Here is a 19,306-nt window from a genome sequence, read left to right as displayed (position 1 = left end):
AACATTTCTGAATGAACTCATAGTATCGCCTTTATACCCGTATGTCCGGGGGCGGGTATGCAAATACTGTCTGCCAACTTCTCATTGGCCTTTTTTAATAGTTCAGAGGCATATTTGGCGCTCAAGAGAGACCCCTAGTGTCGCTTCTCCGACACAACGTCGAGAGAACTCTATCAGAGCTTCAATCATTTTTGGGAGAAAAACATGATCTGTGACATTCAAAGCTTCTTTTGTCTGAAAACCATGTAGCTGCTTCAGTGTCTGGTTAAAAAGAAGCACACATCCCAGAACAAGTTTGAACCAATGCAATCGCATAAAGTCAGATAAGCACATTTAATTCCCATTTTAATAAAATGATACAGCCCAGCCTGCACACACATTTTGTTTTCTATCTACACATTAATTATCAGTTATTCATTTACTTTAAGAACTTGCTTGTGTTTTTTAACAGAACACATTTTAACTCAAATAATTTTTGCCTTCACTTGTTTATTACTTATTTATTTATAAGCACTTACTTTAGTTATAAATAATAGCATTTTATTACAAGGTTTACTAGTTTATGGCTTACTAGTTGTGCTTAATTTGTTTTGGACCACCAGATGGCAGTAAATCTTTGAGTCTTTGAGGAATAAACCCAATGTCAATACATTTGTAATGAAAGCCACATTGCTTCAGAAAGCTTAATTTTCCCATCATTACTCCATGGATACTGTATTGTGACTGAGAAATGCAGGTCAGCAGACTTGCGAGTCACTAATAAAACTGAGATCAAATCTGTCTACGTGTAGCATCAGAGCTGCTCCAGATCACAACATAACAATTATATAATGTGAAATGCTTGTTTTAATATTATTATTACTATCATTATTATCTGTAAACAATATCACAAATGCTTGTTTTGATTCAGCCATAGCAGCCTTGAGACACAGGTAATCAGATTTTGTGTTTTTGTAAGATTACATTATATTTTTGTTTAAAGTTGTTTACATTTAGCACATTAAAATGCATTCTCTAATCTTAGCCTAATATGCAGAGACAACTTAATTAAACCATTCGAATGATCATTTTATCAAAAAGTGTAAACATTTAAAACATTTTTGATTGTTTGACCATCTGTCTGGTCCGACAAATCAACATTGACTCAACCAATGGTGCGAGGGACTAGTAGCAGATGGTGGGAGTGTTAAAACCATTATTTGGTGATGTTAGAGGTCGGAGAAATGATAAATGAATATATCTTTATTTAACTCAGATTTTAAAGTTGTTGTAAAAATTGTCAAAACAAAACATACAACAGAGGGTTCAGTGTTTGGTATCACTGTAAAGAAAACATTTTATAATGACATAGATTTCGATACATTCTGATATTCATCTAAGAAACTGCTGAAAAATAAAAACAAATTGACCCAAAAATGTACCTTTTTCTTATTTTTCTGATTTGTGTTATATATCTCTGGGTGTAAATAAGGCAGCTCTGAAAACTGCTTTTGTTCCCAATCATGTCACCTGTATCTGAGAAAAAAATTGTGTTGATATGACTGTGATTTAAAAATAATAGCATTACAAAAATTATTTATCCTAGTGTCCAAAAATATCTCCATGTGTCTAAAAACATCTCCAAACAAATAAAAGATAATAATTGTACATAAGAACTAATTACACATGCAAACACAACAATGACTAAAGGTTTGCATAGCATGCACACATGATTTTAGTCATGAGATTTCACACAATGAGTTTCATTCTGTGTCATTTGAGTCATCATTGAGTCTGTGTCGTGTATTTGGCGCCATCTCCTGGTGGTCATATGTAACATTGTGCTTCATGTGGATTATCTAAAGATAATAACCTCCTCTTAGTAATGGTATGTGATATTATATGTTCTGTTTATTTTTTGTGAAGTTATAAGCAAAAACTCGGTGTATAAGCAACACCATCATAATTGTCAAAGACTTACACTTACAGCTATTACTCACTATATTTGTGTCTGTGAGTAAAACATATGTGTATGCTGGTTGTATTCTACTTTTTGAGCCCATCCAATCTTAAAGGGTTAAAGATGTTCCAGTGTCGTTTGCTGTTGTTAATTATTGTCCAGCACATCAAACAGGATAAGGAATTTAAAAGATTAAACATTTTAGTGTAAAACATGTCTTTAAAATTAAATATTACAAACCTTTAATTACCTAGTACCCCAAAAACAATCTCTTTTACAAGAGTGCCATGGCTAAAAAGGCAGTAAAAGACAACATCATTTTAAAGTCAAGATACTTTTTCATGAACCACATGAACAGAAATGATCATTGTGTAGGTATTTAAATTAGGGCTGTCAATCGAGTACCACCTGTTTACTCCAGAGGGCAGTAAGTGAAATTTCAGCTGTATGAGCAACACACAGATTATACAGTGAACAAAACATGAACAACCCGTCAGCAGACACACTTGAAGGAGCGCAAATGTGATGTGTTTAAAGATTGAGTATTAAACTAAATTTAACTTGACACAGTGAATTAAACATTTGATTTTTATGACGCAACACACCCGAGACGCGACACAAACATGTCTGATGCAGGTCGTACAGTCTTTACCTCATAAATATTTAATTACCATCGAGGTTAAGGAGGTGTCTTTTAAACTGTTACACCGTTTTTACCCCGTCAATCTTTATTTAAGAAACATGCTCTCTGTAATGTTGTAGATGAATCTGCCCCTCACCTGTTTTGGGAATGTGTCCATGTAGTATTTTGGAGAAAATGTTGTTTGTTTGTGCGTACCTCTATTTTAACTAGTTTTTCTTTGCTTTATAAAGACGTTTTATTTGGTTTTCACAGTTTTGATAACTTAAGTTAATATTTTCTGATTAATCTGTTTATTTTCTTGCCAAGTTTTTTATACATAAGTGTAAATTTATATCTATAAAGCCCCTATTTGCACTTTTTTTGTAAAGACATGAAATATTATTTAAATACTCTTTGTACCTCCAACAACTCCAAAGCATTGAAAACCATTTACACAATATAATGAATATAATGGCATTATTGTTAAATATATCTGTAGTATTGTGTACTATGTGGCCTGTTTCTAAAAAAATAATAAATAAATGTCTGACGCATGTGTTCATTGACGGTCCTTAAACAAGCCCTCATAATAAATCTCTGATTGATAAATTCACTTGTGTAATGGATTACTGTGAACTGTGTGTCAATGATTGACTTATGATCAATAATATGGTAATAATCAATACATTATATTCTAAAGCTGCTTCTTGTCTTATTAATGATGAACTCTTCTGCCACAAGAATGTAATGCATTTTAATTATATGAATATTATTTATTTTATATATAATATGCCAATATTATATAATATGACACCCCATTTTTTGTTGTGAAATATTCAGAATCTGTTTAACACTTCAGAGAGATCGGATCAAAGATTTAAAATGACACCATTTATTCATCATTTTAAAGTTACATCTGAATGAGATATCGAACAGTCAATATCCACTGTTTTAGAAATACATTTTCACCACTTTGTTACAAAATAAAAAGTCTTACACCAAGCATTATTTTGTCACCTCAGTTTTGTCACTAAACATTGCCCACCATTAAAGATACATCATTTAAACACACTTTTTATGTCTTACAATAATAATACTAAATAATATGACCCCACACACGTTACTGTATCATGTTTTTGAAAAACATCTCGTTGATTACATCAATGTATTATTTAATTAAAACTTAGTAACATGTATCTATAACTAAAAACATTCTTGGAGAAAAAGATTATTATCCTCCACCATTTATTAATGTTTAATGTAAAAACTCAATGCTGAAGAGGGGATCAAATCAAACAATGGCATTGAATACACACATCCTAGAACATGTGTTTCATTTCATTCTCATCTCCAGGTTCATACTTTTATTCTTTGTCATCCTCTTCCAAAGCTTCCCAAATTTTCTCAGCTTCTTCAAGGGAGCAGCTTTCTCCATTTGAAAGGTTTATGTCTTCATCTATTTTGCAACAGGTAATGCTTTCTTTTAGCCTTATTTTAGGGAATTCAAGGACAGAATCAATGTGAAAGGCCAGGCTAACATGATCCCAGACATAAAACTCTTCTGAATGAACGTCTACTTTTGTGGCCATTTTGCTCTCATGATCTTTTACCAGCTTCCATTTGTGTGTTTCACAAATGGCTTGTGCTTTCCAGATGATTTTACCTTCATCATAAGTAATGAATGAGCTGGATTTGAGCTCTGGAAAATCTTGAAACTTCTGATTCATCTCAGGACTGTGAACGAGAACAACATACATAATCTCCTTCTTGTAAATGACGGTCTCAAAGACTCTGAGAATTGGATCTTCTCCATTGCAGATCTGTTTCCTGTATGTGTCCATCAGTTCAGTCACAGGAAACGTAAAGCGAAAGTTTCCATAGCGTGACCTGTCATTTAGGAAACAGGGTGATGTGGTGAATGAACGTAGGAAGTTCTGCTGATTTGCTCTTTGTTCTGAGGTTCTGTCTGGGAACTCTTTCTCTAGATAACGCTCTTCAGCTTCTCTTATGTTCTCTTCATTAATCTTTAGGCTCCACCAGGAGAATGAATTCTCACCAAGACCCTTGAATCCCTTTGACTCCCAAATCATTGGAAGTCCGGTCTTGTTAGTGACACGAGCCACCTCTGTGATGTGAAATTCAACTGGTGTTGGATACGCAGGAATGACATAATTGGTTGGAATCTCTGGGATGTCTTTTGACAGATATTTAAATATCGCCGGTTTTCCTTTTATACCATCTGCCCTTTTCAGGTCTTCTATACTAATGTGTTGTCCTTGAAGATATAACTCTTCTTTGTTACGTGCATTTGTTCTCCGTTTGAAGATGATCTGAGAAGAGAAGATAAAGTACATGAACTGCAAACTGTATGTTATACTGCAAAGTTAACATGTTGGTTTATCAGTCGCAAAAATTAAATACATTTTTTGGTTGTTTATTTGTTTTTTTACAAATCTACAAAAAAATATGAATTTAATAATCAGTATTAACTGAGTGTTTAATACCCTGCTTACTGTCATTGCAACATATTATGCTGGCAATAGTTCTTTTCTAATGTCAAATGTTATTCTTCTGGATACCACTGTGATTATCAATATCACTTTAGCATTATTTAAAGGGTCATGAAACAGCCTCTTTCAGCTCAAGTCCACCTCACAACCATTTTGAAAATTGCAACTCAACTGGGATTGACAGCTGTGAGAACAATGCCGGCTCTTACATACAACCAGGATTAAGTATGACAAATTGTAAGATTTGTATAGATGGCAAAGTTAAAGTCTAACTAAATATGTTGAATGCCGTCTGTTTTTTCCCTTTAAGGAACACAACTGTCTGATCTAGTCACTCATCTCACTAATGCAGTTAACAGCATCATAGAGTCTCACAATTGCTCATAACAGAATGCACAAATAAAGTACACTGCTCACAATACAGTACACAGAATCACACTGGTCATTTTATATCTGTAATTTAATGCACAAGTAAATGTCAAAACACTAATGTTAATAAATGCGTGCTGCACAAACATTTAATAGATTTTGGCAAAGATTGAAAGTCTATCCTGTCCCTCTGTCAGCAGCGCGTCTGTATTATATGAAGTGAATTCTGAAGACACCGAGACTCTTGATGAATAATCATGAGACAGCCCGTTCTCATAGGATAAGGGCACAGTCTCATTAATATTAATGAGACACTGATGACACGACGATCCGCTATATACAGGGCAGAGCCCGTTGAAAGACGAAAGACGTAAAAAAATAAATAAATCAGAAGACAAAAGTAGCGCATAAAATCCCTAAATGAAAAATAATGGATTTTTACTTTGTCTTCTATCATGTGTAACACATACATATCTGGTAACATCTCAGAAAATGTCGTTTAGTGTTTCATGACCCTTTAAACACTAACTAGAACAGTTTCCACATCAGATAATGCCCCAGTAGTACAACATGAGGATAGCAGTAATGGGTGTAACAAACCATGACATTATCAGCAAAAGAGGAAGCTTTCCCATTATTTCTTCAGTAAGTGTTAGAGTTGGTTGTCTCTATTATCCTGACTTGTCTCTGACTGGAATTATTTGATGATTTGATATCAATTGTTAATAAAATAGATTACTTACGTCATTTACAGCTTGATCAGCATGTGCCATTTTGTGAGGTTTAAGATATCAAGAAAAGTTCAATGTTATCCCAGTCTGTGTTTTTGAGAGTGAATCCAGAACATCCTCGTCTGGTTTTATAGTCTACCTGTCTCTCCACATCACACAGTTTGTGTGGGGGCAGAGCTTTTTCTTCAGAAACGAAACCTATCAACTTTGTCTTTCATAATCACGAAGCAAACTCTTTAATGTTCTGTTGTTGTTTCAATACAAATGAATAAAAAAAATTATAATAATGTGAGATAGAAAGAGAAGTTGACTATATAATATTTTTTTTACCCCCTTTTCTCCCACTTTTGGAATCCCAATTCCCACTAATTATTGGTTCAAGTTCACCTTTTGTCCCACTTTTCCCCATCCTGTTTCCTGGTCCTCGTGGCAGCGCGGTTTTAGGAGTAAATGACTTATGTTATTGTTATATTTCATTTTTTTTGTCTTAAATTGGACAATGGGATGTGCCTTGTTAAGACCTCTATGCAGACTAGAGATTGGCAGTTATGATCAGATTCAATCCACACCATCTTAATAAAGTTTAAATATAGTTTCATATGTGTTTCATTTCAAAATCAGTGGTTGGACTTTTTGCTTCGAAGAGTGATTTAAAATTGTTTTTAAAATGTTCCTCTTTTTTTTTTACAGGTGGATCTAAACATTCAATATTGGTTATCATTGCAGTGATCTTTTAATTCAAATGTAAAAATAATAACAATGGTACAATCAGTTTGTTTACATATAAGCAACATAACATTTACAGTAGATGAGTAGTTGATGTATAGGGCTGTGCAAAAGGAAAAAGTGTCTTTTACCAGTATGTTTATTGTAAGAAACCAATTTTGAAGGTACATAGTCCTCCCAAAAATGGTCTTTGTAATCTGTAACCAAAGTATAATATCTTGCTTTTCCTGTGGAACAACTTTCCGTTGACGTCAATGACAGCATGGGCAAAAACAAGAGCAAAACTGATTTCAACCACCTGTAATGCCTAAATGTCATGATCCAATTCATTCCTGATGGATAAAATCAATTCCCACCCTGCATCTATATAGTGTAGCAAGTGCAAAAGATGACAGAGTTTTTTTATTTATATCTGACAGTGTCACATTAAGCATTATTAGCTCAAAAGACTTACTTTAATTTCCTGTCTTCAGAGTAAAACCGAAAACTTCACTATAAATTGTATTAACACCTCCTCCTCGACCCTTCAGATGAGGCTCATGATTATAACAATAACCTGGGGGAGTAGATTCATTTAAACTAATATATTCATCCGGTTTAAGCAGGTTTCAGTCAAACAGAGCCCATCCAAACTATGATCTGTTATAATTTATAATTAATGCTTTTGTAAAAAGAGATCTAATGTTTAGTAGCCCTATCTTTATATGATGTTTATCTTTAAATTGTTTTGTTTTTTTCAAGTTTGACTTTAATCTAAATTTTTAATAAATTATTTAGTGAGAGTTTTGTGCTCGGTAGGTCAGGGAACAGACACAGTCTCTATGAGATATCTAGGTGATACAGTCTCTATGTGTTGTAGTTTATGTGACCTGTGTGATGTCTCTAGGTTGCTAGGCAGACGTTCGGATTAACCAGTTTGTCTGCTTCCTGACCTGGGCCCCAGTTAGTCAAATACTATCATTATTAAGACTATGAACCAAATTACAAGAGGAGAGTGGCACCTTCCCTGGACGGATGGAGTCCGTCTCTCTTTAGCAGGTCAGGTCCTTTATGTAAATCAGAATGTGTACTTCCAAATCCAGCTGTATATTGTTATATTTACTCCCTGTCTAAGGGTCGGGAAGAAAACTAACAAGTGATAAGGAACTAAAAAGAAAACAAAAACATGTTTGGATAATAAAGAAAGAAAGATACACCCTGGGACGTAACACACCCACCCTTACTTATTTTGCCACCAGCAAAACTGGACTTAACAGTAACCATTTTTTTATTCACCCTCTAACTTTCAGTATTATGAGCTCTGGACAGTGCATCGGCTACAACATTTTCCACTCCCTTTTTATAACGCATGTGCAGGTTAAATTCCTGTATGATGAGCGACCATCTCATCAACCGCTGGTTAGAGTTTGACATATCAAAGGGTTGTGGTCTGTGTAAACCACTATCGGTTTGCCGTTGCCAGACCCTACATAGACTTCGAAACGCTGAAGAGCCAGTAACAAGGCTAATGCCTCTTTCTCTGTGGTACTACACCATCTTTGGCATTTTGAGAACTTTTTAGAGAAAAAGCACACCGGATGTTCAATACCCGAGCTATCCTCTTGTAGAAGCACTGCACCCACTACATAAGCACTGGCATCTACCTGCAGACTAAATGGAAATGGAAAGGTGAAATTTGGGGCAGACAGAACTGGAGCGTTACACAAAAAATGTTTAGCTGCATGGAAATTGGACTCACACTCAGGGCTCCATACGAACTTACATTCTGTACTCAAGAGATCTGTCAGGGGTGAAACTACAAGAGGATAGCTCGGGTATTATATATATATTCATTTATGTATTCAAAACAGACCTAGTGTAATTATGGAGAGAGATGACGGGTACACTGCCTCCAACATCAGTCTTTATGAGAGGAAAGAAAAAGGGGCTTCTGATCAGTACCAGATCAAGAAAGCAGTATCTCCAGAACTCAGCTGTGTGTCAATGAAGCGTAACCATTCCAAGTGTGAACCCCTTACATTTTCTGATCGAATGGTGACCTTCGACCCCAAGTGAGTCTAGTTATTGGACCTGGGTTAGACTCTACCCCATTTGGCACACTAGGCGAGACCGTCCAGTGCCCCCTCTCCCCTCATTAGAGAGCTATGTATTATTTTTTTACACAAAATAGTACAAAATAACACATAATACTAATCCTAATGTGTATGAACCAAAACTAGCAAAACATGAAGTATAACAATGTTGGGAAGAAATATGCAAGTGCATGTTATGGTTTCTTAGGCATCATAAATGGGAATATATGGGAATAACTTTAATGTAAAGTGCTTGTAAACCAGGTCAAGTGGTCAAAGGTGTTAAAAAAAGGCACACTGCACTAAATATCTATGCACATGTTACAGTATATTTCACAGCAGGCACATTTATGGGCTTTCATCATTACTGGGGAGTCTGGGGCCCATCAAGTACACAATCTACTGTACAATGATGTTGTAGGCAGTTTAAAATTATTTATTTTATTTATTAATTTTGCAAAAACAGCACCAAAGCATTAATTTCTGGTGATTTTAGGAGCATCAATTCAACATTTTCTTTAGAAGCATATATATATATATATACTCGCTCTATCTTATGAGCATATCCTCATAAAGAGTACATTTCTCTATTAGAGCAACACATTGGCATTGACCGTCTTTTTAAAGACGTGTCTTTCATGTCTTTCTGCCTTTGTGTGATTCCTGGGTGCGGTCGATACATCTCTGCTTCTGACGGTTATAGGCGCTGCCTCGTATTGTTGGATGCTCTGTGACTGGTTCCCTGCCTTTGGTTTTCATTACACTCGGAGTTAGTTTGTTTATTCTTTGTTAATAACATCTGCGTCATCACATACTGATTATTGTTTGTATAATTATCTCCAACTGCTTGTTTCAGTCTTGTACAATGTTCCTCGTTCTTGGCATATTTCTCTATGCTTTGTTTTTTCACTTTCATATGATGTTGTTCATCATTTGCATATTTGTTTCTAATCAGTTGTTTCTTATTCATACAATGTTTTTCATAATTGGCATACTTCCATCTGCTCTGTTCTTTTACATTGATACGATGTTGCTTATTGGTTGCTTATTTCTGAGCAGTGAACTTTTTAAGTTTACTTCTATAATTTTCATCAGTCACATATTGAGATCTTGCACTTCGTTTGACATTTTCTCTGTGAACTTCATTGGCTCTATAAAGCTTCAGAGTCATGTTAATTTCCTTTTGTCTCACTACTTCATTTTGATTTTGCATCCCCGATTTTGTCTTAAGTTTACGACTTGTTGTTATACTTGCATTGCATTTGCGAGTATGAGCACAATCATCAGAATGTATTATTTTGGCACACACAACACCAACTATATTGTTTGAGTTTACGTTACATATGTTTAATGACCGCAACTCTTACTGTCCTGTGATTTAACTCAATAGCTGTTTTTAATTCAAATGTTAATTGATTGTGTCTGGTGAAGAAAACACCCTTCACAACAGTTGGCCAGATCAAGAACACTCTCCAGGAGGTAGGTGTATGTGTGTCAAAGTCAAAAATCGAGAGAAGACTTCACCAGAGTGAATACAGAGGGTTCACCACAAGATGTAAACCATTGGTGAGCCTCAAAAACAGGAAGGCCAGATTAGAGTTTGCCAAACAACATCTATAAAAGCCTTCACAGTTCTGGAACATCATCCTATGGACAGATGAGACAAAGATCAACTTGTACCAGAGTGATGGGAAGAGAAGAGTATGGAGAAGGAAAGGAACTGCTCATGATCCAAAGCATAACACCTCATCAGTGAAGCATGGTGGTGGTAGTGTCATGGCGTGGGCATGTATGGCTGCCAATGGAACTGGTTCTCTTGTATTTATTGATGATGTGACTGCTGACAAAAGCAGCAGGATGAATTCTGAAGTGTTTCGGGCAATATTATCTGCTCATATTCAGCCAAATGCTTCAGAACTCATTGGACGGCGCTTCACAGTACAGATGGACAATGACCCGAAGCATACTGCGAAAGCAACCAAAGAGTTTTTTAAGGGAAAGAAGTGGAATGTTATGCAATGGCCAAGTCAATCACCTGACCTGAATCCGATTGAGCATGCATTTCACTTGCTGAAGACAAAACTGAAGGGAAAATGCCCCAAGAACAAGCAGGAACTGAAGACAGTTGCAGTAGAGGCCTGGCAGAGCATCACCAGGGATGAAACCCAGCGTCTGGTGATGTCTATGCGTTCCAGACTTCAGGCTGTAATTGACTGCAAAGGATTTGCAACCAAGTATTAAAAAGTGAAAGTTTGATTTATGATTGTTAATCTGTCCCATTACTTTTGGTCCCTTAAAAAGTGGGACGCACATATACAAACTGATGTAATTCCTACACCATTCACATGATTTGGATGTAAATACCCTCAAATTAAAGCTGAAAGTCTGCAGTTAAAGCACATCTTGTTTGTTTCATTTCAAATCCATTGTGGTGGTGTATAGAGCCAAAAAGAGTAGAATTGTGTCGATGTCCCAATATTTATGGACCTGACTGTGTATATATATATATATATATATATATATATATATATATATATATATACATATTATTTAGCATTAATGAATGGACTAAAAACTTATTGTCATCTTTTCACATTACACAGCAGAAGATAAAGTTTATCAAAGTTACCTTTCTCAAAAGATCCCTTGGGTCCACCACCCATTGGAGAAACCGACAGACCTCGACGGACCAGACCCAGGAGGCAAAGGCTAGCTCTAGGGACGTGGAACGTCACCTCACTGGGGGGGAAGGAGGCGAAACTTGTGAAGGAAGCGGAGCGTTACCAGTTGGATCTGGTGGGGCTTACTTCGACGCACAGTTTTGGCTCTGGATCCGTACTCCTGGATAGGGGATGGACTCTATTCTTCTCTGGAGTTTTCCATGGTGTGAGGCGACGGGCGGGTGTGGGGATACTCACGAGTCCCTGGCTGAGTGTCGCTACGTTGGAGTTTACCCCGGTGGATGAGAGGGTCGCTAAGCCTACGGGTTGTGGGGGGGGGGGGGACTCTGACTGTTATCTGTGCATATGCACCAAACAGCAGTTCAGAGTATTCAGCCTTCTTGGAGACCCTGAATGGATTCCTGAATAGTGCCCCAGTAGGGGACTACATAGTGATGCTGGGCGACTTCAACGCACATGTGGGAAATGACAGGGACACCTGGAAAGATGTGATTGGGAGGAACGGCCTCCCCGATCTGAACCTGAGTGGATGTTTGTTATTAGACTTCTGTGCTAGTCATTTATTATCTATAACAAACACCATTTTCGAACATAAGGATGCTCATAAGTGTACGTGGTACCAGAGCACCCTAGGCCGAAGGTTGATGATTGATTTTGTAATCGTGTCGTCGGATCTGAGGCCATATATTTTGGACACTCGGGTGAAGAGAGGGGCAGAGCTGTCAATCAATCACCATCTGGTGGTGAGTTGGGTCAGGGGGTGGGGAAAGACTCTGGACAGACCTGGGAAGCCCAAGCGAGTAGTGTGGGTGAACTGGGAATGTTTGGAGGAGGTCCCCGTCCGCGAGATCTTCAACTCACACCTCCGACAGAGCTTTTCAGGCATCCCTGCGGAGATTGGGGACATTGAACCGGAGTGGGCAATGTTCAAAGCTTCCATTGCAGAAGCCACGGTGGAGAGCTGCGGCCTCAAGGTTTTAGGTGCCGCAAGGGGTGGTAACCCTCGAACACAGTGGTGGACACTGGTGGTCAGGGAAGCCGTCCGACTGAAGAAAGAGGCATTCCGGGATTTGTTGTCCCGGAGGTCTCCGGAAGCAGTTGCAAGGTACCGACAGGCCCGAAGGGCTGCGGCTTCGGCCGTGAGGGAGGCAAAGCAGTGGGTGTGGGAAAAGTTCGGAGAAGCCACGGAGAAGGACTTTCGGTCCACACCAAAGTGCTTCTGGAAAACCGTCCGCCACCTTAGGAGGGGTATACAGCAAAGCTGTATACAGCAAAGATGGAACGCTGTTGACATCAACCGAGGAGGTAATTGGGCGGTGGAAGGAACACTTTGAAGAACTCCTAAATCCCAACACGCCCTCTATGCTAGAGGCAGAACCGGAGGTTGATGGGGGATCAGATTATATTTCCCTGGGGGAGGTCACTGAGGTAGTCAAACAACTCCGCAGTGGCAAAGCCCCGGGGATTGATGAGATCCGAGCAGAAATGCTGAAAGCTTTGGATGTTGAGGGGGTGTCATGGATGACATGCCTCTTCAACATTGCGTGGAAGTTTGGGACAGTGCCTAACGAGTGGCAGAACGGGGTGGTGGTTCCTCTCTTAAAAAAGGGGATCAGAGAGTGTGTGCCAACTACAGGGGAATCACACTTCTCAGCCTGCCTGGTAAAGTTTACTCCAAGGTGCTGGAGAGGAGGGTTCGGCCGATTGTCGAACTCGGATTGAAGAGGAACAATGCGGGTTCCGTCCTGGCTGTGGAACGACGGACCAGTTCTTTACTCTCGCAAGGATCCTGGAGGGGGCCTGGGAGTATGCCCATCCGGTCTACATTTGTTTTGTGGATCTGGAGAAGGCGTATGACCGGGTCCCCCTGGAGAGACTGTGGGAGGTGCTGCAGAAGTACGGGGTGGGGGGGTCCCTTCTTAGGGCAATCCAATCCCTCTACTTCCAAAGCAAGAGCTGTGTCCGGGTCCTCGGCACAAAGTCGAGTTCGTTCCATGTGGGGGTTGGTCTCTGCCAAGACTGCGCTTTGTCACCAATCCTGTTTGTGATATTCATGGACAGGATAACGAGGCATATTTGAGGTGGGGAAGTTGTGCGGTTCGGTGGGCTGGGGATCTCATCGCTGCTTTTTGCAGATGATGTAGTCTTCATGTCATCATCGGTCCGTGACCTTCAGCTCTCACTGAATCACTTGGCAGTCGAGTGTGAAGCAGCTGGGATGAGGATTAGCACCTCTAAATCTGAGGCCATGGTTCTCAGCAGGAAACCGATGGAGTGCGTACTCCGGGTAGGGAAGGAGGTATTCCCCCAAGTGAAGGAGTTCAAGTACCTCGGGGTCTTGTTCACGAGTGAGGGGACAATGGAGAGGGAGGTTGGCCAGAGAATCAGGGCAGCGGGGGCGGTATTGCACTCGCTCTATCGCACCGTTGTCACGAAAAGAGAGTTGAGCCGGAAGGCAAAGCTCTCGATCTACCGGTCAATTTTTGTTCCTACCCTCACCTATGGTCATGAAGGCTGGGTCATGACCGAAAGAACTAGGTCGCGAGTACAAGCGGCCGAAATGGGCTTCCTCAGAAGGGTGGCGACCCGACTTCGGATAAGCGGTTGAAGATGGATGGATGGACCTTTCTCAAAAGCCTGCTGTGACAGTATCATGGTTCAATGATGCTACAATATGGTAAAACCTTGGTATTTTTACTATATACAGTAGGCCTATATCATGGTATTTATATGGAAGGCTACTCCAAAGAACATGTGCAAAAAACGTTTGGTTACGTATGTAACCTCCGTTCCCCGAGGGAGGGAACGACACGTTGTGTCGGAGAAGCGACACTAGGGGTCTCTCTTGAGCGCCGATATCCACCTCTGATCTTATTGAAAAGGGCCAATGGGAGTTGGCAGTCAGTATTTGCATACCCCGCCCCCGGACATACGGGTATTTAAGCGGGGCAAATACGGGAGTTCATTCAGGATTTTTCTGAGGAGCCGGAAATGGTCCGGCCACAACAGTGGCTCGGTTCAATGACATGGCGGAGGAAAGACACAACGTGTCGTTCCCTCCCTCGGGGAACGGAGGTTAACCAAACGTTCCCCTTCTGTCGCTCTCTCCACGTTGTGTCGGAGAAGCGACACTAGGGGACCCATTCCAATCTTGCCATGTGCTGAACCGTGTACGTGAACTGCCGATACAGGGATTCATCCAGTGCCACGCATCGTCTGTACCCGGCTGCACGTACCCTTCCCCAATGCCCCATACGAACATCGGGATCCTTCTAGTTACCCTGGGAGGGGAACAAGGCGATGTTTGCCAACATGGGAACGGGCCAGCCTGGCTGGGCCTCTTTTCTCTCTATGTTTCTCGCATAGAGCAATCACGGCCGGGGCCCTTACACGCATATAGGGAAGGGGGTCTTACCCAGACCCTGCGGAGACCACACCTGCCCTTTTTCTTGGGGAGGAAAAGTGGTAGACACGTCACACGACCGTCTTAGGGCTCATGTGGAAAGTAAGGTGCGGTGGTAGATCCCAGCCTCGAAGGGGGGAGTTGCTACAGCACGGCGACCGGGGCAGCTGTAACTGCCTAAGGGAGACACGGGGGTCCGCTCGTAAGGGGACAGAACCGTGGAAATACACACAGGGGGCGTCCGGCAGGAGGCCTTCTATTCTACCTGTGGAGCACCTGTACCAGTACAGGGTAGCCATCAGGGTACCCACAGTGGCTTGGGTCGGCGAGTTCCTCCGCTGAACCGCGGACCCGGAGGGCTGGGGAGGAATCGACCAGGGTCCCGACTCGGAGTGGGGCGCCCTGGGAAAGAGGCGCACTACTTAACCTTGAAGTCAGGAAAAGGGCGCTGGGCGCAAGCGATCCACCCGGCCGGTCGGTCTACGTGTTACCGAGTTCTACGGGCTCGGACCTGAGAAAATACGAGACGCAACCGACTCAACGCGGAGGTTGTAAAACCTCGCGAAGGTGTTGGGTGTTTCCCAACCCGCGGCTCTACAGATGTCTGCTAGGGAGGCGCCCTTGGCCAGTGCCCACAAGGACGCAACACCCCTTGTTGAGTGAGCTCGGACCCGTAAGGGTAGGGGCACGGCCTGGGTGTGATAAGCCAGTGTGATGGCATCGACAATCCAGTGGGCGAGCCTCTGCTTGGAGACGGCATTCCCTTTCTGCCGTCCCCCAAAGCAGACAAAGAGCTGCTCAGAGCGTCTGGTGCTCTGTGTGCGGTCCAGGTAAATGCGCAGGGCGCGCACTGGACACAGCAACGGAAGGGCTGGGTCTGCCTCCTCCCGGGGCAGCGCTTGCAGGTTCACTACCTGATCTCGGAATGGTGTGGTAGGAACCTTGGGCACATAGCCCGGTCGCGGTCTTAGGATCACAGACGTATCTGCCGGACCGAACTCCAGGCAAGTGTCGCTGACAGAGAACGCTTGCAGGTCCCCGACCCTCTTGACAGAGGCGAGCGCGATCAGCAGGGCCGTCTTAAGAGAGAGGGCCCTGAGTCCAGTTGATTCAAGCGGCTCGTAGGGGGGTCTCTGGAGTCCTGCCAAGACTACCGAGAGATCCCAGGAGGGAACTAGGCCTGGCCTGGAGGGATTTAACCTCCGGGCGCCTTTCAGGAACCTGAGGATCAGGTCGTGCTTGCCCAAAGACTTGCCGTCTACAGGATCGTGGTGGGCGGCAATGGCGGCAACATACACCTTGAGGGTGGACGGGGACAGCCTCCTGTCCAGCCTCTCCTGTAGGAATAGGAGCACAGACTTGATAGAGCACCTCTGCGGGTCTTCAGTTCGGGAAGAACACCAATCTACGAACAAGCGCCACTTTAGGGCGTAAAGGTGCCTGGTAGAGGGAGCTCTGGCTTGGTTGATGGTATTCACAACGGTCGCCGGTAAGCCGGCTAGCTCTTCCGCGTCCCGTCCAGGGACCAGACGTGGAGGTTCCAGAGGTCTGGGCGCGGGTGCCAGAGCGTGCCCCGTCCCTGAGAGAGGAGGTCCTTTCTCAGGGGAATTCGCCAGGGAGGAGCTGTCGCGAGGAGCCTGAGTTCCGAGAACCAAGTCCGAGTGGGCCAGTAGGGGGCCACTAACGTGACTTGCTCCTCGTCCTCCCTGACCTTGCACAGCACCGGTGCAAGAAGGCTCACTGGGGGAAATGCGTACTTGCGCAGCCCCGGGGGCCAGCTGTGTGCCAGCGCGTCTGTCCCGAGGGGAGCCTCTGTTAGGGCGTACCAGAGCGGGCAGTGGGAGGTTTCCTGGGCGGCGAACAGGTCTACCTGGGCCTTGCCAAACCGTTCCCAGATCAGCTGGACCGACTGGGGGTGAAGCCTCCACTCGCCGCCGGGCAGGCGTTGTCGTGATAGCGCGTCCGCTACGACGTTGAGCTTGCCGGGGATGTGAGTGGCACGCAGCGACTTGAGTCGCTGCCGGCTCCATAGGAGGAGACGGCGGGCGAGTTGTGACATGTGGCGGGAGCGTACGCCGCCTTGGCGATTTATGTACGCCACCACCGTGGTGCTGTCCGATCTCACGAGGACATGTTTGTCCCGAACTAACGGGAGGAACTTCCTGAGAGCAAGAAGGACGGTCAACAACTCCAGGCAATTGATGTGCCAACGCAGCGGGGCCCCTTTCCAACGGCCCGCTGCTGCGTGCCCGCTGCACACGGCACCCCACCCGGACCGGGAGGCGTCGGTTGTGACCAGGACGCGTCGGGACACCTGCTGCAGGGGCACTCCTGCCCGTAAAAAGCAGAGGTCTGTCCAGGGTCGGAGTGTTTTGAGGCAGGCGGGGGTGATCCTTACCCGATGCGTGCCGCGGTGCCATGCTTGTCTCGGGACTCGAGTCTGGAGCCAGTGCTGGAGTGGTCTCATATGCATCAACCCCAGCGGCGCGACCGCCGCGGAGGACGCCATATGCCCCAGGAGCCTCTGGAAAAGTTTTAGAGGGACCACTGTGCCTGGCTTGAAGGAAGCGAGGCAGTCCAGCACCGACTGAGCACGCTCGCTCGTGAGACGTGCTGTCATTGAGACTGAGTCTAACTCCAACCCGAGAAAAGAGATGCTCTGAACCGGAGTGAGCTTGCTCTTTTCCCAGTTGACCTGAAGCCCCAAGCGGCTGAGGTGCCGGAGCACCTGGTCTCTGTTTGTGCATTGTAACTCTCGAGAGTGTGCTAAGATGAGCCAGTCGTCGAGGTAGTTGAGAATGCGGATGCCGGCTACTCGTAGCGGGGCAAGGGCCGCCTCTGCGACTTTCGTGAAGACGCGAGGGGACAGAGACAGGCCGAAGGGGAAGACTTTGTACTGAAACGCCTGGCCGTCGAACGCGAACCGTAGGAAGGGTCGGTGTCGTGGCAGAATTGAGACGTGGAAGTACGCGTCCTTCAGGTCCACCGCTGCGAACCAATCTAGATGCTGAACGCCAGCCAGAATATTTCTCTGCGTGAGCATTTTGAACGGGAGTTTTAACAAGGCCCGATTGAAAACTCGCAAGTCCAGGATTGGTCGTAAGCCGCCGCCTTTTTTGGGTACAATGAAGTAAGGGCTGTAGAAACCCTTCCTCATTTCGGTTGGAGGGACGGGCTCTACCGCGCCCTTGGCTAAGAGGGTCGCGATTTCCGTACGCAGGGAACCGGCGTGCTCGCCGTGTACTGCGGAAGAGCGAACGCCCCTGAAGGGGGGCGGGAGCCGGGCAAACTGAATTGCGTAACCGAGTCGAATGGTCCGGTGCAGCCAGCGTGATGCGTTGGGAAGCGAAAGCCACGCTTCCCAGCTCTGCGCTAGGGGCACCAAAGGGACGAGTATTTTGGACGTACCCGGCGGGGCCTCGCAGCGGAGCGGAACAGGTAATGCAGCGTCGGGCGGCTTCGTTGCGGCCTGAGGCTGAGGTGCTGAGAATAGACTCAAAGCACTTACCTTGCTCCGCGCACCCAGCAGGGGGCGGGTTCGTGACTGAGGAGGAGGTCTGATGTCGGCGTCCTCTGGACTCGTCTGAACCGGCCGGCCGGGGGACAGTCGTGGGCAGGCGGAAGGCGGGATCGCCGCGTCCGGTGTACCGGGACTGTTGTGATCTGAAAGCACATTGCCGTGAAAACGGCATTTGCGGGCCAGGTGACCCAGAGGCAAAGGAAATAGCTCTTTTATTGAGAATGTGGGTACCACAGCCCCCGTCAGGGGGTGTGGCACATGAAAAAACAAAGGATTCTCCACCCGGCCCTCCACCGGGGGACGGAGCGGTCTTACCACCTCCGGAGCTAACGTCTTCGACTCTGGGTCCGCTGTCTCAGGAACGCTTGGGAGCCTTCCGGGTCCTGGAGGGGGTTCGTGAGACAGGGGGCGTGCGCCGCCTGCGGGGTGCTCGACGCTGGGGCTGAGAGCTGGGCCCGGGTTGAGGCGGAGCAGGAGCTGGTTTCTTCGCAGGGGGATGCCCTCGGCGGGCAGACGGGGCAGGGCCCGTGGCGGCAGGTCTGCGGCGGGGCATGATGTGCGAGATGGCCTCCGTCTGCTTCTTCACCGCGGAGAACTGTTGGGTGAAGTCCTCGACGGTGTCACCGAAAAGGCCAATCTGGGAGACAGGTGCGTCCAGGAAGCGGTTCTTGTCAGCCTCACGCATCTCGACCAGGTTGAGCCAGAGATGGCGTTCCTGGACCACTAGGGTGGC

General features: G+C 44.4%; 2 protein-coding genes across 2 annotated transcripts in view; one reads left to right on the top strand and one right to left on the bottom strand.

Moving 5' to 3' along the window:
• Positions 1-3,400: 3,400 nt before the first annotated feature.
• On the bottom strand, positions 3,401-6,310 carry LOC127643897 (uncharacterized). Its single transcript, XM_052126833.1, has 2 exons — positions 6,184-6,310; positions 3,401-4,891 (listed from the first exon to the last, which is right to left on the bottom strand). The coding sequence occupies exons 1-2, from the start codon at positions 6,211-6,213 to the stop codon at positions 3,926-3,928; spliced, it is 996 nt and encodes a 331-aa protein (XP_051982793.1). The 5' UTR covers positions 6,214-6,310; the 3' UTR covers positions 3,401-3,925.
• A 2,628-nt stretch (positions 6,311-8,938) lies between these two features.
• The window catches only part of LOC127643878 (NACHT, LRR and PYD domains-containing protein 12-like), a 129,588-nt gene continuing 119,220 nt past the window's right edge, over positions 8,939-19,306 (top strand). Inside the window, exon 1 of the mRNA XM_052126807.1 lies at positions 8,939-8,948. The gene's annotated coding sequence lies outside the window, so the exon portion shown is untranslated. The remainder of the gene's footprint in view (positions 8,949-19,306) is intronic.

The sequence above is a fragment of the Xyrauchen texanus genome, chromosome 5 (assembly GCF_025860055.1).
Source record: "Xyrauchen texanus isolate HMW12.3.18 chromosome 5, RBS_HiC_50CHRs, whole genome shotgun sequence".
NCBI classification, from domain to species: domain Eukaryota; kingdom Metazoa; phylum Chordata; class Actinopteri; order Cypriniformes; family Catostomidae; genus Xyrauchen; species Xyrauchen texanus.
The sequence above is the reverse complement of the archived record's forward strand: the minus strand, read 5'-3'. Positions and strand labels throughout refer to the sequence as shown.

Excerpts from the sequence above, each read along its gene's own strand:
- LOC127643897 (XM_052126833.1), bottom strand. The coding sequence starts at position 6,213 with ATGGCACATGCTGATCAAGCTGTAAATGAC. Across the intron at positions 4,892-6,183 it reads CTGATCAAGCTGTAAATGAC|ATCATCTTCAAACGGAGAAC; the intron begins GTAAGTAATCTA and ends TTCTCTTCTCAG.